Source organism: Megascapheus bottae, chromosome 6 (assembly GCF_031878675.1).
Source record: "Megascapheus bottae isolate mThoBot1 chromosome 6, mThoBot2.hap1, whole genome shotgun sequence".
Lineage (NCBI taxonomy): Eukaryota > Metazoa > Chordata > Mammalia > Rodentia > Geomyidae > Megascapheus > Megascapheus bottae.
This window is the reverse complement of record NC_143514.1, coordinates 41,474,205-41,491,954: the sequence shown is the minus strand read 5'-3', so window position 1 is coordinate 41,491,954 and position 17,750 is coordinate 41,474,205. Positions and strand designations below refer to the sequence as shown.

Here is a 17,750-nt window from a genome sequence, read left to right as displayed (position 1 = left end):
TCTATTTGTATTTCATTCCAGGATGATTATGGTTACCTGAGCTTGGAGTTCTTCTCCTTCAGTGCTACTTGATGTGTGACAGTGTCACCTTACCTGGCTCTCTTCATGTTGCCCTGTGGGAATCGGTTCATGGAGGATACACACAAATGTTAGTCTCTAGCCTACTATTATTGCTGGGAGCAACAGAGTTCTTTGTCTTTAGCTTGTGAGTCTTTGCTGTTTTGGCCAGCACCCAGCTCTGGTGGACTTATTTATTGAATTATAAACAGTGTAAAGTCTCAGATCTTTCATAGTTCTTAAAAATTAACCATAGATATGTGAACTTTCAAGATATAGGGAAAAGTAAGTGGAAAGCGCCAGAGGCATTTGTTGCAGGTGCCATTATTAGTCTCCTGCAATAAATATGCAGTTCATAAGAACAGTCTTATTCACCTTAGGGCCCCAGGCATTCAATAAATGGTTCACAGCACATACTCAAAAATGTTTGCTGAAAAAAGACAGGAAAAAATATTTAGTGCCTTGGAAAGAAGGATTGTTTTCAAAGGCAGAAATCCATGAACCCACATGGATTATTAAGCATTTTCTTTCTCACATTCAGAGAAAACAGTACATGATAAGAAGGGCAAAAGAATTGGGGTGAGAATCATCCAGACCTGGTTCTCCTGCGCAACTCTGATGCTCAGTAGCCTGTAACATAGGTCAAGTTCCTTAACCTCTTGGAGCTCCAGTTACCCCATGTATAAAATTGTAATACTCTTGTCTCTTCTCTTGATGTTTAAATGATAGGATACAGGAAACATGCTAAGATTTGAAGAAATAATATGTTGTGCATTAGATACAATACATGGCAGGACTTCAGAAACTTTTATGTTCTACTGTAATCCCATGTTTCCTAGATCCTGATTTGATTTTTCCCAGGAAATGAGAAATATGATGATTTATAAAATCGCCAGGAGGAATGTGAAAGACAGAAGATCTGTATAGTAGAACTCCATTTAGATCACTAGCAATTTCTAGCTACTTAATACTATAAAACACTCACTGAGATTGTGTGTGTGTGTGTGTGTGTGTGTGTGTGTGTGCGTGTGTACACACACAGACACACAGACACTAATGATGAGGCTTGGCTTTTCTGCTCAAGGCTCAAGGCTTTTCTGCTCTATAGCTTGAGACCCTCCTCCTGCTGCCTCCTCCTGCTCTCTCCTCCTCCTCCTCCTCCTCCTCTCCTTTCTCCTCCTTTTCCTCTTCCGCTTCTTCTCCTCTTCTGCTTCTACTTCTCCTCCTCTTCTGCTTGGTCTCTTTGCTGGTTAATTGGAGGCTTTTCTTCCTTGGGTTATTTGCCCATCTCAATATGTAGATCTCAGCCTCCTAAGTAGCTAGGATTATAGACAGGATCCATCAGTACTGACTTGCTGAGATCATTTAATCTCATAGAATTAATGAGCAGGAGCTTATTTCTGTACTGAGAGTTACCAGCTCCATTTTCCCTCATTCTCTTAGTTTATCATGTAGTAAACTTTGCAGTGGGGTATTCTTTTGAACCCGGCTAGTGGCTTTATGTGGAACACTTGCTACCTTGGCCTTATTTCCATCACAGAGCATTCAAGGGGAATCGGGGTAACTTGGAGACTCTATTTTTGGGAGTCTGGCCAGAAGCTGCTCAAAAATAGTTTGATATGGAGTATATTTCTTGAGTGAACATTTCCATCACTGAGTACTAATGAGACTTGGCTCTCCTAAATGGAGAAGAAGAGAGTAGCCAGTTTGGGGAGGACTCTTGTTCTGTAGCAGTCAAGGGCAAAGTTGTTAGTGCAGCTTCTCTTTTCCTCAGTTCTTTGGAACTATGTTAGATTCTATGATAAGGAGAAAGGCAGATCTAGAATCTGGCAGTTTATTCTGTTGCAGATATCTGATAAGTTACACTTGGAGACAGTGGGCAAAGACTGGTGCTTTTAGAAAAGGAAGCAAGCAATGAACTGTTCTCCCAGCTGGTCACAAGCATGGCCTTCAGGGCTTTCTGGTAAGGCTATCAGCCAAGTTTCATGGTGGTTTATATTCTTCTAGGATATAGTATGATACTCTTACCAGTCTTTTTTTTTTTTATCATTTTGTATCTCAGTACTCTGTATCATTTTGTATTCATATAGTATACTCTGTGGGCATGATGTCACTGGATAATTGAAATTATTGTTTAGGGTTGGGAATGTGGCTTAGTGGTAGAGTGCTTGCCTAGTTTGCATGCAGCCCTGGGTTTGATTCCTCAGCACCACATAAACAGAAAAAAACTGGAAATGGCCTTGTGGCTTAAATGGTAGAGTGCTAGCCCAGGCCCTAAGTTCAAGCCCCAGCACTGTCAAAAAAATCTTTAGAATTACCTATCTCGGGTTTGATTCTAAGAAGGGAAATAAGAGTCTACTATAGCAGAACATATTCATTGGATTTAGAAGGAGAATGCTCTGAAGGTAAGTTACTTTTAAAGCCTATGATAGCATCTGTGATGGGTCCCAGGTTCTTAGTATTCTACTTTCCCTTCTGTCTTAGCTTATTTGTGATACTTTCTCTGTATGTAAGTACGTACCTATGTATGTATGTATACACACATACATATTTATTTATTTACTAGATGCTATGCTAAGTCCTCTAGATGTCTTTCTACAATAATCCTGCTGGCTGGTTGACATGATACAGATGAAGAAACTGAGAGTCAGAGAAATTACAGTATGCAGGGATGACACATAGAATAAACACTGCTCTTGGTAACCAAACCCAGAGTTTCTAAGTCTGAAAGAGTCACACTTTTAGATAGCATGCTATATAGCTGTGAATATACACACACAGGTATAAACACACACAAATATATACCTGTCTGTACAGACGTAAATGACCATCTCTATATATGCATATATAAATGTACACACAGAGATCTATAGCTGTGAGATAACATAGCAATACATATGTGTAAACAGATGCTGCTTTATCTGTTATATTAAGGGTCCCCTAATTACACCACATCCTTAAATTTCAGCTGTCACAATTTATTGCCTTTTCCTTGTAAGGTTTCTTTACTAAAATAGTTTCAAATGAAGATTTTTTTTTTACAGCTAATCAGTTTGCTATAGATTTGCAAATATGGATGTTACATGCCCATCTTGGTCAAATCCATTGCCTTACTGGAAAACAATTAAGTAGTGGAGAACAAGGGTGGCTGGGTAGTGCAGAGTATAAAAGTTCTCTCTGATACCAGATTAGTTACTCAGAGAATAATTTAGTATGTGAAGATACTACCTTTTAAAAGATGTTTTTACCTCAGGCAAATAAACTATTCCTTTAGGACGAGGGCCACGTGCTTCTTCCTGGACATGGAGGTCCTACGAAGCTCAACATTAGCGCTCTGAGATTCATGCGATCTCAATCTTCGCAGCTTCTTTGAAGTGTAGTAGTGGTACCTAAGACTCACCTGGCACAGGTGTATAATACACACTCCAGGAGCCCTCTCCCCTCTCCTCATACCTCTTGGAATAGAGCACAGGATTTAGGGTTCATTAAGGGCTCTCCAAGGCTCTTTAGATAGCTGATGGACATCACTGGGAAAGAGCAGAGCAGAGAAATAAAACTTTAAATGGATGATCACCTGGCACTTGTTCAATGCCGGAGGGAGTATAGCAGGGCTGGGGGCTGGGGGGAGAGATAAGTGTTTGGAGAAGAAGAAGCAGAAACCTCAGCATCAGCATCAACGCAGGAGCCATAAGCTCAGGGAGGGGTAGGGTTCAGAGATACCATCCACAGTAATGGTATCGCAGCAGAGTTGAGGGCTTACCAGGTAGAGCAGGGAAGGCTTGTGTGGAGGGAAGGGGATAGGTCTCTGTACTTAGCAAGACCACCATCTCTCCACTATGTCACACAAACACGGAAGACATTAAAGTGTGGTTCTGCCAGGATTCTGATGCACCTGTCTCCTGGGGGCTTAGAGTGGAGAGTGACACACTATGAAACCATTCCCTAATTCAGCAGACAACCTCAACTGGAGAATTCACTTTTGTCAGTCATAGGGCTTGAACTCAGGGCCTCGGTGTTGTCCCTGAGCTCTTCTGCTCAACCTTAGCACTCTACCACATCAAGCTACAGCTCCACTTCTGGATTTCTGGTGATTAATTGGAGATAAGAATCTTACCACCTTTCTTGCCCAGGCTGGCAGGCTGGCTTTGACCCCCCCAACCCCCAGACTGTCTTCTGAGTAACTAGGATTACAGGTGTGAGCCAACAGTGCCTGGCCCAGTTGGAGAATTCTCAATAGAGAAAGGAACACCATATGCAGTGAGGTAAGATGGGCCAAAGAAGCTTAACGAAAGGAGCATTTTAAATATAATACGACCAAAGAAATAACACAGAATGCTTCACTTCTCTATTAAAGAAAAAGAGCCTCCAGGCTCTAGCCCTGATGAAGCTCTAGGCAGTCTTCCTGTGACTTAGGATCTCACCAACAAGCCGTGTAAAGGTGCAGGGCTGCTTTGCACACACGCACACACACACACACACACACAGCAAGCCACACACACTCGACCCTAAATTCAACACCATTCAAAAGTTCCAATCACTTCCAACCAGTCGCTTTCCTGGGCCCCTGAAGCAGGAGACTCCTGTGCTAACGAGAACTCGTGTGGACTCTGGTTCAGTTTTGTTTTCAGTTTTGGATGGAATCAGAGGGTTCCTTTCCGAAGAAAGAAAAGGCTGTGTTGAGTTTAAGAGCTAGAGGCCTCCGAGTAAGACTTGTGCTTAAATTCTGGATCTGTCTCTTATCCCCTGGGTGACCTTCGACTATTTATTCCACCTCCCAGAGAGCTTCAGCCTTTGTTACCTAAAAACTTGGGGATAAAGACACCTACCTCCTAGGGTACGCTGCGGGGATTAAAGGTTAAAGGTGCAGACCTCCGAGCACCGTGCCGGGGCACCGGGTAGCCCGTCACAACCACCACCACCACAAAAGCAGTCTGCGGCTCGCAGAAGGGCCAACTATTGTCATCAATATCATGGCAGGAAGAGCACTGTGGCCACAAATGGCTGTCGCCTCCTCTTCCCAAATCTCCACCAGGCAGAAAGCCAGCCTGCCAGGAACTTAAAGGGACTTGAGCTGGGTGGGACCCGGGAAGCCTTGGCGCGGGCGGGGGCGGCGGGGACGGGGTCGGGGGGGACCGAGGGGCGCCCCCCTCCCCGGGCTGGGCCGGCTGGCACGGGCTAAGAGACGCTGGAGTGGGGAGGTTGGGGAGAAGAATTGGTGTGTGTGTGTGTGAGGGGGGGGGGGGTCCGGCGTCTCGGGGACCCGTAGTAGAGGCGGGAGTGAGGGAGAGAGAGAGGAGGGGCGACTGGGGGAATTTCCCCGCCTCTCTCTCTCCAGCCATAAATCACCGCAGTCGCGGCGGCGTTGTTGGCGGCTGCGGCGGAGCCGGGAAGTGCGCGGAGCCGGAGCGCGGCGTGGTGGCACCGGACACCTCCCTTTCCCCCAGCTCTCTTTCTTTTCCTCCTTCAGTTGTGTGTATGTGTGTGTGTGTGTCTGTGTGTGAGTGTGGGTGAAAGCCTCCCTCTCTCCCTCCTCGCTCCGTGACTGCCCGGGCCGTGCAGCCGATCGCCGCTTCCCCTCCGGTGTCGCCAGTCCGCCCTCGCCGCCTTCGCCAGCCGCGCGGGGACGGGGTTGGGGGGGTGGAGAGGGGGGAAGCGAAAGCCGCACGACTGCCGCTGTCACCCCCGAGGCCGCCGCGCGCACCTCGGCCTGCGGGTGCCCGAGTTCCCGGAGCCGCCGAGGGGTGCGGGCGACGACGGGCGAGCGAGGAGCGCTCCGGCGGCCACTTCCTCTCTCCCGCCCGCCGCCGGCGCCGCAGCCCTGCGATGGTGGCCGCCCGCGCTCCCGCGCTGTAGCCGGGCGCCCCCTAAGTTTGGGAGCCGCCGCCGCCGCCGCCGTCGCCGCGGCGCATACACCCGAGTGCAGACAGGGAAGAAAGTTTTGCAGGGTGCGCGGGTCGGGTGGTCCCGGCTTCCCCGCGTCTGGAGCCCGGCGGCGGGGAGTGGCGGGAGGCAGCATGGCCCGCGAGGCGGAGGAAGAGGAGACCGCGGGGACGGCCGCTCCGGCCCGCCGCTGTCAGGGCTCGCCGGGCTGGGCCCGGGCCGGAGCCGGGGCCGGGGCGCGGCGTCGCCTGCCTGCCCTCTGGGTGCTCGGTCTGATCTGGTGCTGGCTCCACGGCGCAGTGGCCCACGCTGACTTCTCCATCCTGGACGAGGCGCAAGTGCTGGCCAGCCAGATGCGGAGGCTGGCGGCCGAGGAGCTGGGAGTCGTCACCATGCAGGTAGGCGACCCCCTTCGTGTCCCGAACTTGCCAGCATCCTGCCTTTCCTTCTGCCCAGCCAGCAGTGCCTTTGGCCGGGCGAGCACCCCCCTCCCCCCCGCCTTGTGCGCACAGAGCTCTCTGTCCTGCTGGACCTCTGTCCCTCTGTCCCTCTGTCTTCAGCGGCCTCGACCCATTGATTGAGCGCCAACTCCGTGTTTTTTTTTTTTAATGCACCCCCCTTTCCTCCACAAGATCCCTTCTGCCAGGAACGCACTTTTGCCTGCACACCCCCCTCTTCTGAGCACCTGGTCCTTTATCTCAGTCAAGGATTCTTTGGTTTCCTCGCACCTCTCTTCCTCATCTGCACACATGCTCCCTTCATCGGCTTGTTTTCGCCCTGCTGTGGCTTGCGGAGCCCCCTGCCCTCTTTGTGTCCCCATCTCCGGGCAGCCAGCCCCGCCTGGCTCAATCCATTTCTTCCAAACCCCCATCCCGCCCCCTTGACCCCTTCCCAGTTCCCCCGGGGACTAGGGCTCAGGGGTGGGCGCTGGGCAGGCACAAAGTACCAAAGCTTACCCAGTTGCTACAGGGGCCAGCAGGGGTCCTGGGGCACACAGATCTGAAGCAGCCCCAGCCACCCCCTTTGCCCTCGTCCGGGTGGTTTGGGGGAGGGGCTGGCCGAGTAGAGTCCCGGGTCTGGTCCTGGTGCTGAGGACTCTTTTTTTGTTGCTTTGGGGGTTTTGCTGTTTGTGGGTTGCGTGAGGTCGACTGTGCCATTTTTATATTGCATTTGACTTTTCTTGTTTGGGGTGTGTGTGTGTGTGTGTGTGTGTGTGTGTGTGTGTGTGTGTGTCAGTGAGGAGGGGAAAGGAGCAAAGTGGAAAGGGCTCCCATTTCTCCAGCTTGTTTAGCTTGTCAGTCTTTTCCCCGGAGAGGAAAAGAGACTCAGAGAAAAAAAATGGCTCGAGGCTAATAAGGAATCCTGATGTTGTTACTCGTTAGGCACAGTAGTTTAAAAAAAAAAATTGCTGAACAGCAACCACCTGGAGATTCTATCTCAGAGTTATTATCATCATCTTGGCCGGGAAGACTCCCTCAGTCAGGATAAGTTAAAGTTATTGTGGGTGTGAAACCTTTGGTACAGCATTCTTTTACACTGTACAGTCTAACCACGGCGATGGTGATGAATGTGGTCTTCGAAAGAGCGAAGTTTCCAGGAATGTGTTTTTGGAAGAGGCTTCTGATTTCGATCCTTTAGGGACTGACTGACTATCCCACCTCCCACCGGCAGAGGTGTTTTGAACCACTTTGGGATTCAGGTTTCTGGGAGGTTTTGTTTTGTTTTTTTTTTTAACCCTTCCCCCACCCCAAACTCCCAAGAGGATACAGCTTTCCTAAAGCGAGTTCCACAAATCTCCACTGTAGCAATGACCATTTTTTTTTAGGAGGTTGCTTTGCTTGAAAGGTAATTTTACGTTTATTTGCACACCCAGCCCTGAAGTGCCCTAGAGTCGGATTTTCTTCATTTGCATAAGAATAGATAAGCTTTTAAGACACACCATTTAACTCTCCCTTTCTCTGCAGACCTTTCTGGTTCAGATTCAGTTATAATTTTTTCCATATGCATTTTCTGAATCCAGACTGTGGCTGAGTTCTTGGGGTGAAATGACTTTTGGAGGAGATGGAAAACCGAGACTTTCTTTTTCCTAGTGAATGTTTCAATTAAGAACACAAACTGAATTGAATTTTTTTTTTCACCCAGGCATCTATCTCTTTTTGTAAAAGATTTAATGCATTGCAGTCTTGGACTTTGCTTTTAGGATTAAGTGGCATTTGTTGTCTCCAGTCCATCCTTATAGTTAATCAAAGGATCTTGCACGAGTCTCCCTTCTTCCTTAGAAGCCTGGCACTTGCTTTTTTCTAAGATACTGACACCCTTCACACCCTGTCCTTGACAAAAGGTGAAATTGGATCCTTACACATCGTTATTCAGGTAGGGTTCCAAAGCAAATGTAGTTTTAAAAAGCTTCCCAGTAGAAAAGGAGACACTTTAGAAAAAAAAAAAAGCTCTGGTCAGCAGGGGGTTTGAGCCCAAACGGCCCTTTATTTCCTTCCTACTGGCCTCCTTTCAACACCTTTGCAACCTCTTTGTGGAAACCAACCTCCTGCAGACAGGGTTTTGTCTGCTAAAATGTGAAGTGGCTTCTGTCTTTTTTTGAAAGGAGTCACACTTACTGTATTTAAATTCCCTTTCTAGAGTTGTACATTGATCTACCACTTTGCCCTCTATCTGGGAAAATTGGGGCAAGAGTCTCTTTTTAGTGTAGTTAGAAACTGCCAGTTCTTTTAAGGTGGAGGGTGTGCTTGTAAACAGTTAGAGGCTCTAACTCTCAGGCTAAAGATTGTGAACCTTACATGCTTTTGTAAACCTTAGGGATTTGTTGGGTGGATATAAAGTTTAATGTGGTTTTGGTTGTGTTCGGTGTAGATTAATTAAGGACTCCCTTTTGGGAAGGTGGATTTTTATAGCTGTACATCCAGCCGGTGGTTCAGAGATGTGGCTGGTGGAGATTAGGTTGAGCTAGGTTAGACTCCCATGTGAAGATGGTGCTCAGGAAAAGGAGGCTGACTCTCTTCATTTGACCTTGGCATTTTGAGCAGACCACCGCCCATCCTAGGACAGCATCTCATTTTATGACAGTGTTTCCTAGTTAAAAAAAAAAATCAGTGTTTCAGACTTTTGATTGTTTCTGTTGCTGAAGTTTCCAAAGATGGTATTTAATATCAGGGCTTCCAAATGAGGCCTGTTGTTTCATAGCAGTTCCAGTGGTCATGCCTACTTCTCACCAGAGGTTACAAAGGGTAATTGCAAAAGAGCAGAAACCAGCCAGGTGCTCATGCCTGTAATCCTAGCTATTCAGGAGGTGGAGAGCTAAGGATCTGGGTTCAAAGCCAGCCCCAGCTCTAAAGTCCGTGAGACTCCTATCTACAAATAATCCCTAGAAACCGGAATTGGCATTGTGGCTCAAGGGGTAGGGAGGTAGCCTTGAGCTGAAAAGAAAAAAGCAGAAACCGGGTCTTCTTTCAGCTGCCCATGACCATTTTAGTACTTGCTAAGAGGGAAGACATTTTAAAGGGCAGTCTGTCTTACAAAGTTCCTTGTTTTCTAAAGAGGGCTACCTACTGGTGATTGTTTTGTTGTTACTTTTCTTTTTAAAACTAATAAACAAAAATTTTTAAAAATTAATGATTTGTACCAACCAATTTAGCCAGTACCCCTGGACAAGCTGCCACTGAATACTGCCCCCCTGGCCACAGACTGGAGTAAAAGTCAAAAATGTAATCATCAACTCCTCAGGGGTCTGGTGGAGTTAAGCCATCACCCATCAATGCGTGACATGGGAACAGAAAGTGACTGGTGTCCATGGAGACTTACCTATGCTTATTCACTCATGCAACAGCTTATAGCACACAGCCTCATGCACAAAGTAGAAAAAGCCTCATGCTGGATATCTGGAGACATGAATTTCAGCATTACCACTTGCAGGTTGGATGATTTAATTTGCAAAATCCAGGATCCTGTTTCTTCCAAGAATTTTGCTTTGTGGGCTTAATAATGATAATGCATAAGAGGACACTGTCAATGTTCAGCCAGGCCTGAGATGTTGATGAAGGCAGCTGGTCTTTAATGGAGAAATAACCCATGAAACTGAGTTCTGGGCTAGATGTGCAGGAGCATGGTCAGGTATTCCAGTATGGCTCTTAATGACTTTGTCTTTTGGAGAAGGAGACAGTACAGGTAAGATGGTTAAGCAACAATGTCTGCTTGTTAGAAGACATGTCTGCTCTGGGAACCATTTCACCAGGTACTTACAAGGCCCATTTAACATTATATGACAATACAGGCTTCCTAACAGCAAGCTCCTGGCACATGGCCAGGTGTGCCCGCCTTGGTGTTAACTCTAGTACAGCTCTTCTGGGCTGGGCACACTGTGAACTTGGCAGTCATACCAACAGGTTGATCAGACAGCTGCTGTATGGGGCCTGAGAAGAGAGGGAGGAGGTCTGGAGTGGGGTCTTCCCAGGCAGCCAGAAAAAAATATCAGCAAACTGAAGCTTCATCTCAAGTTGGGAGAAGAAGCCAATAGCTAAGATAGAGTAACTCCAAGGCTCAGCTGGAATGGAGAGATGTCCATTGAAAACAGAGAGCAGTGTAAATAGTGACTGTAGCTGAACAGGAATAGACAGTCCTCCTCTGTGAGCCATTAAAAAAAGGCAATGCATAAAGTCATACTCATTTTTTACATATATATCCAGCAGTCTTTCAGTGGACTTCAACTCTTGCAGTGAAAAGTGACCAAGGCCTGATCCCTAACCACAGTCTCTCCATTAATGATGGAAATAGACACAAAAAGACATATAATCCCTCTTAGCATCAGATGGTAGTACAGTGGTAGAAGAAGAAAGCATTATGGGACCCAGAGCCCTTGTCCATGCTTATCATTTGGTCAAATAAGTCATCTGCTTTGGCCTGTTCAATACACATCTCCATTGTGGAAGTGGCAGTGGCAGCCTCACATGTGAAGCGTTAATGAAATCAGCTGTCATTAGATACTTCTCATTCCTTTGGTGGCACTGGACAACATAGCTGGTATATCTTGAACCCCTGGTCCTTCTGTGGTTCCCACGTCTTATACCTTTGGCTGTCACTCTGGTGTGTGTGTGTGTATGGTGGGAATTCCTGGGGCTTGAACTACTCAATGCCTGACTGTCCTTTCACTTAAGGCTAGCACTCTACCACTTGCGCCACATCTCTAGTTCTGACTTTTTGGTGCTTAATTGGAGATAAGTATTCTCATGGACTTTTCTACCTGATCTGGCTTTGAGCCAGGGTCTTCAGATCTTGGCCTCCTGACTAGCTAGGATTATGGGCATGAGCTCCTGGTGCTTTGATGATTTCTGTCACTTTTATAGTGATTGGACAAAAATATCTTGGCAGTTCTACTCTACCTGCTAGTTGAGCTGCAGTCTAGAGGAAACTTGCATTATCCTCAGACTGCTGTGCCCTGTACCAGGAATTGAATACTGGAACAGAAGAAAACTGATCACTAATAGATGACTCAGACTTGAACTTGAACTGAAGAATGTGCCCAAGAAAAACCATGTAGAATGAGATTTTTTGGCTGTCCCTATTGTGCCTTATCTTTCCTCAACTTCCATCTCTCTAATGCCTGCATTAGCTGTCTTCGTTGGACTTTGAGTCTTGGAAGGGATTGGGAAGAGGAAGAAGATAGTTTCACACTTTATAATGTGTCGATGCTATTTCTGGTTGGTGCTGGCTGAGTTGCTTCCTTGAGCTTAAGTGGATAAGTGGCAGGAACCTTTCTAAAGTCTGGAATTTTGGTATTAAGTGGAATGAGATTTATTTTGCCTCTTCCTGGACCTGGTATAAAAATTTATTGAAATTCAAATTATAAAAGGGCAACCAGGACAACAATTTTGACTCAGCCAATTATTAATGATGTAACTTCCAGCATGCTATTAGCTCCCTCTGAGGGCAGACTCTTCATGCTTCCTGTAGCTCTTAAGGGGGAAATATATTTTAAAAGACAACATGATTTCTAGCATAGGAACTAAGATAAAAGTGATCAGTAAACAGAAATACAAAATATAGGAACAGTCTATTTAGTGTCAGGGTATAGAACTTAGAAGGAAACAAACATTTGCTGAGCCAGAATGAAACAGAAACATAATGCTTAGAAACTACATTTCATTGTAGTTAATCCTGTGTCATAGAGTTTCTAGGGCACAGTGCAGAGATCTTCATCATGTGCTACCCTTATCCTTTGAGTGTTCTAAAGAAAATATTAGGCTGGGCACAGGTGCTGTGGCAAATGCCTGAAATCCTAGCTACTCAGGAGGCTGACATCTGAGGACCACAGTTCAAAGAGAGCCTGGGCACTATAAAGTCTGTGATACTCTTATCTCCAGTAAATCACCTGAAAACTGAAAGTGGCAGTGTGGCTCAAGGGGTTGGGTGGCAGCCTTGAGCTAAAGAGCTCAGGGACAGCCCCCAGGCTTAGGGTTCAAGAGCCATAAGCAGCTCCCCCCCCCAAAAAAAAGAAAAAAAGAAAGAGAGAGAGGAAATATTAGGTAATCTATAGTTACTTTTAAACCTTTTTTTCTGGTTCCGGTATGGGGGCTTGAACTCAGGGCCTGGGTGCTTACTGTCCCTGAACTTTTGTGCTCAAGGCTACCACTTGATCTACACCTCCATTTCTGGCTTTCTGGTGGTTAATTGGAGCTAAAATGCTCACAAGACTTGTGCAGGTTTGCTTTGAACTAGGTTCTTCAGATCTCAACCTTATAGAATTACGGTTGTGAGATACTGGTTTATTATTTTTTTAAAAAAAAGTACAAAGTAGAGAAAATAGCTCAAGAGCTTAATCAGTTATTGGCTAGTGATCAGGCTGACTTTGTCTCATGTCTGCCTCTACCTGCTCTTCCACTTCCTTAATTATTTGAAGCGAATTTCAGATATTTAAACTGAAATTTAAAATGTCTAGGGACAACATGATAAAATTTGATGTAGCTAATGGTATAGCTTCTGGCATGTTATGAGATCACTCTGAACTTGAGTGTCTTCATGGGGTGTGTGTGTGTGTGTGTGTGTGTGTGTGTGTGCATGTGTTTATGGTTGTGTATTTCCCAGTACGGAAACTTGAACTCAGGGGCCTGTGCCGTGTCCTTTAGCTTTTTTGTTCAAGGCTGGCACCATACCACTATTTCTAGCTTTTTGTTGGTTTATTGGCAGTAAGAATATCACCGACTTTCCTACCCAACTGGCTTCAAATCATGATCTCCACATCTCAGCCTTTACAAATAGCTACTCTTCTTTTTGGACATGGGTAGCTCTGATGGAGATCAAACTTTTTCTTTGGTCAGTTGTGGAGATTAAACTTGAGGCCTGGTCGTTGTTCCTAAGCTCTTTTGCTCAAGGTTAGAACTCTACCACTTTGACCCACAGTGCTACTTCTAGTTTTCCAGTGGGTTAATTGGAGATAAGAGTCTCATAGACTTTCCTTCCCTTGGCTGACTTGGAACCGGGGTCTTCAGATATCAGCCTTCTGAATTGCTAGGATTGTAGGTATGAGCCCAGCATCTGGCTAGAGATTGAATCTTGAGCATGATAGGCAAATGTTGTGCCACAAATGATATATTACATCCTCAGCTCTTGAATAGGTACTACCTTTGCCCAGCAATCTCCTTAGCCTTCCATATGGAATGCTAAGCTTCTTTAGGAAGTTTCTCTAGGTCTCTTCTGAATGGGCCTGCCTGGCTATCATTTTCATGCTTGTTACTTCAGAGCCATGAGGTTCCTTGTTTTTCTCATGGCCAGTTTAGAGTCTGGTCATATGTATGTCTGAAACAGCATGAACCATATCCATTAGCTCCCTATTTTCTCCCATTTGCAGAAGAGGCGGGAGTAAGAAAAGGAGAGTACAAGCTGTAAGTGGGAGACAGGGGAGGGTCAAAGAGGAAGAGCTGATCTTCTGCCTATTTATCTTCTGATTAAGCTATGCTGTCTCCCTGCAGAACTGAATGCTGCAAGAAGGCAAGCAAGAATTACAGGGGACTTCTTGTGTCTTCCCCAGGAGTTCATAACAGGGAGACTAAATCAGCTCGGACACCTCAACAAACACCAAAATAGTCAATTCAGAGTACTCCACTGCTAAATCTAATGTTTACAAAAATAAGTGGGCCAGGTACAGGTCTCTAGGGAGAAGTGATAGATATGGTTAGCTGGAGGCATGTGTCAGGCTGGAGGAGACACATGCTCTGCCCCGGTGTTGGCTGGCAGGGCATTGTGGGGCCAGGGTTGTTACATCATTTTGTTTTTTTGGAAGTGGAATATATGGTTTTATAGAAAAATCTCTTGATTCTTAAAATGTTGGCAACTGATTCAGATTTTTTAAAAAATTTAAACAACAGTGTAGGCCAAGCCAAACACACGTGCAGACTGGATCAAGCCAGAGGCCACCCATTTGCAGTGTCTGGATTAAAATTGTTCATTGGGTTCCAGGAATTAATGCTTTTGTATGGGTTATGTAGACTGGATTTTTCTTTTCAGCCAGTCCTGAAGTTTGAGCTATGTGCCTGGACACTGCCCTGAGCTCTTTTAGCTCAAAGCTAGCTACACCATTTGAGCTACAGCTCCACTTCTAGCTTTTTCTGTGATTAAATGGAGGTAAGAGTCTCACAGCCTTTCCTTCCTGGGCTGGCTTCAAACTGTGATCCTCAGATGTCAGGCTCCTGAGTAGCTAGGGTTATAGGTGTGAGCCACTGGTACAGGACAAGACTGGATATTTTTATGCTTCATAGAGAGAAATTTCTAATAAACAGTTATAAAATAGGTTGCCTTAAGAAATGAGGTCCTTGTCATTATAATTACTTCAAATATTTCTTGAATGTTGCTTTTGTGCCAGGCACTATGTTAGGCCTGAGATATCCAGGAGTTACTTTTCAGTACAACATCATTGTGAGTGAAGAGGTTTTGAATGCTTGGAGATAATATGTCAGAGATGTGAGCCTGCCTGAGGGTGTGAAGGCATTCTGTTATGGAAGGCCTCCCTGAGAAAGTGGGATGAATAACATACTCTTTCCAGTTCCCAAAAGAGAGAACACATAGTACTCTGAGGAACAGGAAGATAGAATTAGGATCTAGAACTCCAGAAGAGAAAGGCCACAAGAGAGGCCAGAGGAATTAAGCAGAGGTCATGGGATGCCTAGAACCTTCATGTCAGTCCAGATTTGTTTGACAGTTACAGGTCATCTAGCTCCCATTGACTTGAACATGAAAGGAAGCGATTGCCCCCAGTAGTTGAGTGGTCTGGGGTAAATCTTTGTGTGTATGACTGGATTTGTGTCTGCAGGATATGGCTATTACCATGTTTCTCCCTCTTTATGTTCACAATAAATATTTCTTGCCCTAAGTACTGGGTCTTAAACTCAGGCCCTTGAGCTTGTTAGACAGGTGCTCTACTAATTGATCCACTCTGCTACCCATTTGTGGGCTGGTTATTTTCAAGATTGAGTCTTGCTTCATGTCCAGGCCAGCCTGGAATGTGATCCTCCTATTTGTTCTTGCTTGAGTTACTGGGGGATAACAGTCACTTGCCATTGTACCTAACCATTGGCAAACTTATTCTAGATTGGTAAACTTTTCTAGATTCTAATCTAGAAAACTCAGCTGCGATGATTTAGGGTTTAGGTTCTGTCAAAAACAACAACAACAACAACCACAACCACAACCACAACCACTAGCTGCTACTATAGCTTCATTTCTGGGTCCCATGTACCCAAAGCCAGTTAAAGAAGAGCCTGTTTTGGCCCAAGACAGACAAGTTGGCTGATTGCCCACTGGGATCCACTCTGAGTGACTATGCCGATCCAGACACAGTAGCCTTGCCCTGGACATGCCTTTTCTGTCTGAACTTTCAGATCTCTAGGATCAAAGGAGCACTGGAAGGACCGCAGACTCATTGTGTGGAAACTGAGCCCTGGTTGGACATGGCTCATGGACATATCAACAGTAACAACTGGTCTTGAATTTTTACTTTTTTCCTGTGCCAGTCCTGGGGCTTGAACTCAGGGCCTTGGCATTGTTGCTGAGCTTTAGTGCTCAAGGCTAGCACTCTACCACTTGAGGCATACAGCTCCACTTGGCTTTTTGTTTGTAAGAGTCTCACAAACTTTCCTGCCCTGATTGGCTTTGAACCACACCCCACAAGTATGGAGGATTGCAAGTGTGAGCTACTCGTGCCCAACTGGACTTGTAACTTTTTAATCATTTTTGGGATACTGTATTATAAGAACTCCATTTTTTTCACTGCCTTATTTTTAGTAGTATATTCCTCTTTTGAAAAGCAAGATGCATTAGCTGTTTTAGGACTAAGAATTTAAGACTGATGATCATTCTTGACAGTTGATGGGATTATTTTATTACCTAAATACCTAAAAGTTAGGGAGCCACTGAAAGAAGTTCAATAATTCTGAAACCTTATAGAAAGTTATTTTTTCTTTAAAACAAACAAACAAACAAAAGCAGCAAATTAGCACTATTTACCATAGCAAAGATATGGAACCAACCTAGATGCCCCTCAGTTGATGAGTGGATCAACAAGATGTGGTATTTATACACAGTAGAGTTCTATGCTGCTGTCAGAAAGAACGACATTACCCCATTTGTAAAGAAATGGAAAGACTTAGAAAAAATCATATTAAGTGAAGTAAGCCAGACTCAAAGGAACTTAGGCTCAATGGTTTCCCTCATTTGTCATCATCAGTAGAAACCTTGGGCTCTCCTAGCAGAGATTTACAAGAGAACAAAATCTAGATACATAAGGCCATATACTATGACGCTAAATGAAAGGACCTCCAGGATATGAAAACAAAAGCCATATAATGAGTGATTGTTGTCCTTAAGGTACTATGTTATCTCTCATTTCTTTTGCTGTCCCTTGGTTATCTCATATTGTTACAGTATTTCACCTTGTTATCTGATATATTGTATATATGCATTTTGGGTTATTTGAAATCGGATAGGGAAGGAGGAAAACAAGATGAGGGGTGGGGGTGGGGTGAGGGAAATGGAGACCAAGACATGAGAAAGGGTATCAATGTTTGTGAAGTAATGCACCTTCTGTCTGGTGAATACAATGTAAGCCTTCTATTAATTTCAGTTACAATAAAAAAGTAGCAAATTTAATTGACCAGGAGCTATTTATTATTGTGAACCTGTACTGGAATTGGCACTGTGGTTCAAGTTGTAGAGCTCTAGCTTTGAGCACAGAGAGGCTCAGGGATAAAGCCCAGGCCTTGTTCAAGCCCTAGGACTGGGTGGGGAAGGGTGTTCTAATTCTGATATACTTGCTTAGAATGCATGAATTTTGGGTGCTAGTCCTACCATAAATATAAACAAGGAAATCAAAATCACATTAAAATTAAAATAAAAGGTACCGTTTAAAAATGCTTAGGATAAGAACAACTTTGGTTGTTTTATGTTTGCTTATTCAAAAGCCACAGAAGGAAATTTTACCTGTCATTTTCAGGCATACTTCTGTTTTGAAAATGGAGTTCATAACGTACATCTCCCTACTTATTAGGACTAGGCAGTCCTTTCTGTAAGGAAAATGGAGGAGGATGGAAAAGGAATAGGCTGGATTTGATTGTCAACAGGCAAGGACTATTTACTGAGAAACAGCGAGGGGCACAGACCTTGCACTTGGGTTGTGCTAGCCACTGGGTTTGGGGGTAGGCTTATATAGGACTTAATGAGGAAGCAAAAATTTAAAAATGGTTTATGGTCTCTTGGTGGCCCAGGGTGGTAGTAGAATGCTGCACCTGTTTTGAGGGGCTATCATCCCCTGGGGA

At 45.1% G+C, this 17,750-nt stretch overlaps 1 protein-coding gene across 1 annotated transcript in view; it reads left to right on the top strand.

The window, feature by feature from the left end:
• The first annotated feature begins 6,014 nt into the window (after positions 1-6,014).
• Positions 6,015-17,750, top strand: part of Cachd1 (cache domain containing 1) — a 217,711-nt gene continuing 205,975 nt past the window's right edge. The window contains exon 1 of the mRNA XM_090334685.1: positions 6,015-6,335. Within this exon, the coding sequence (XP_090190811.1) occupies positions 6,072-6,335 (264 nt within the window). The 5' untranslated portion in view covers positions 6,015-6,071. The remainder of the gene's footprint in view (positions 6,336-17,750) is intronic.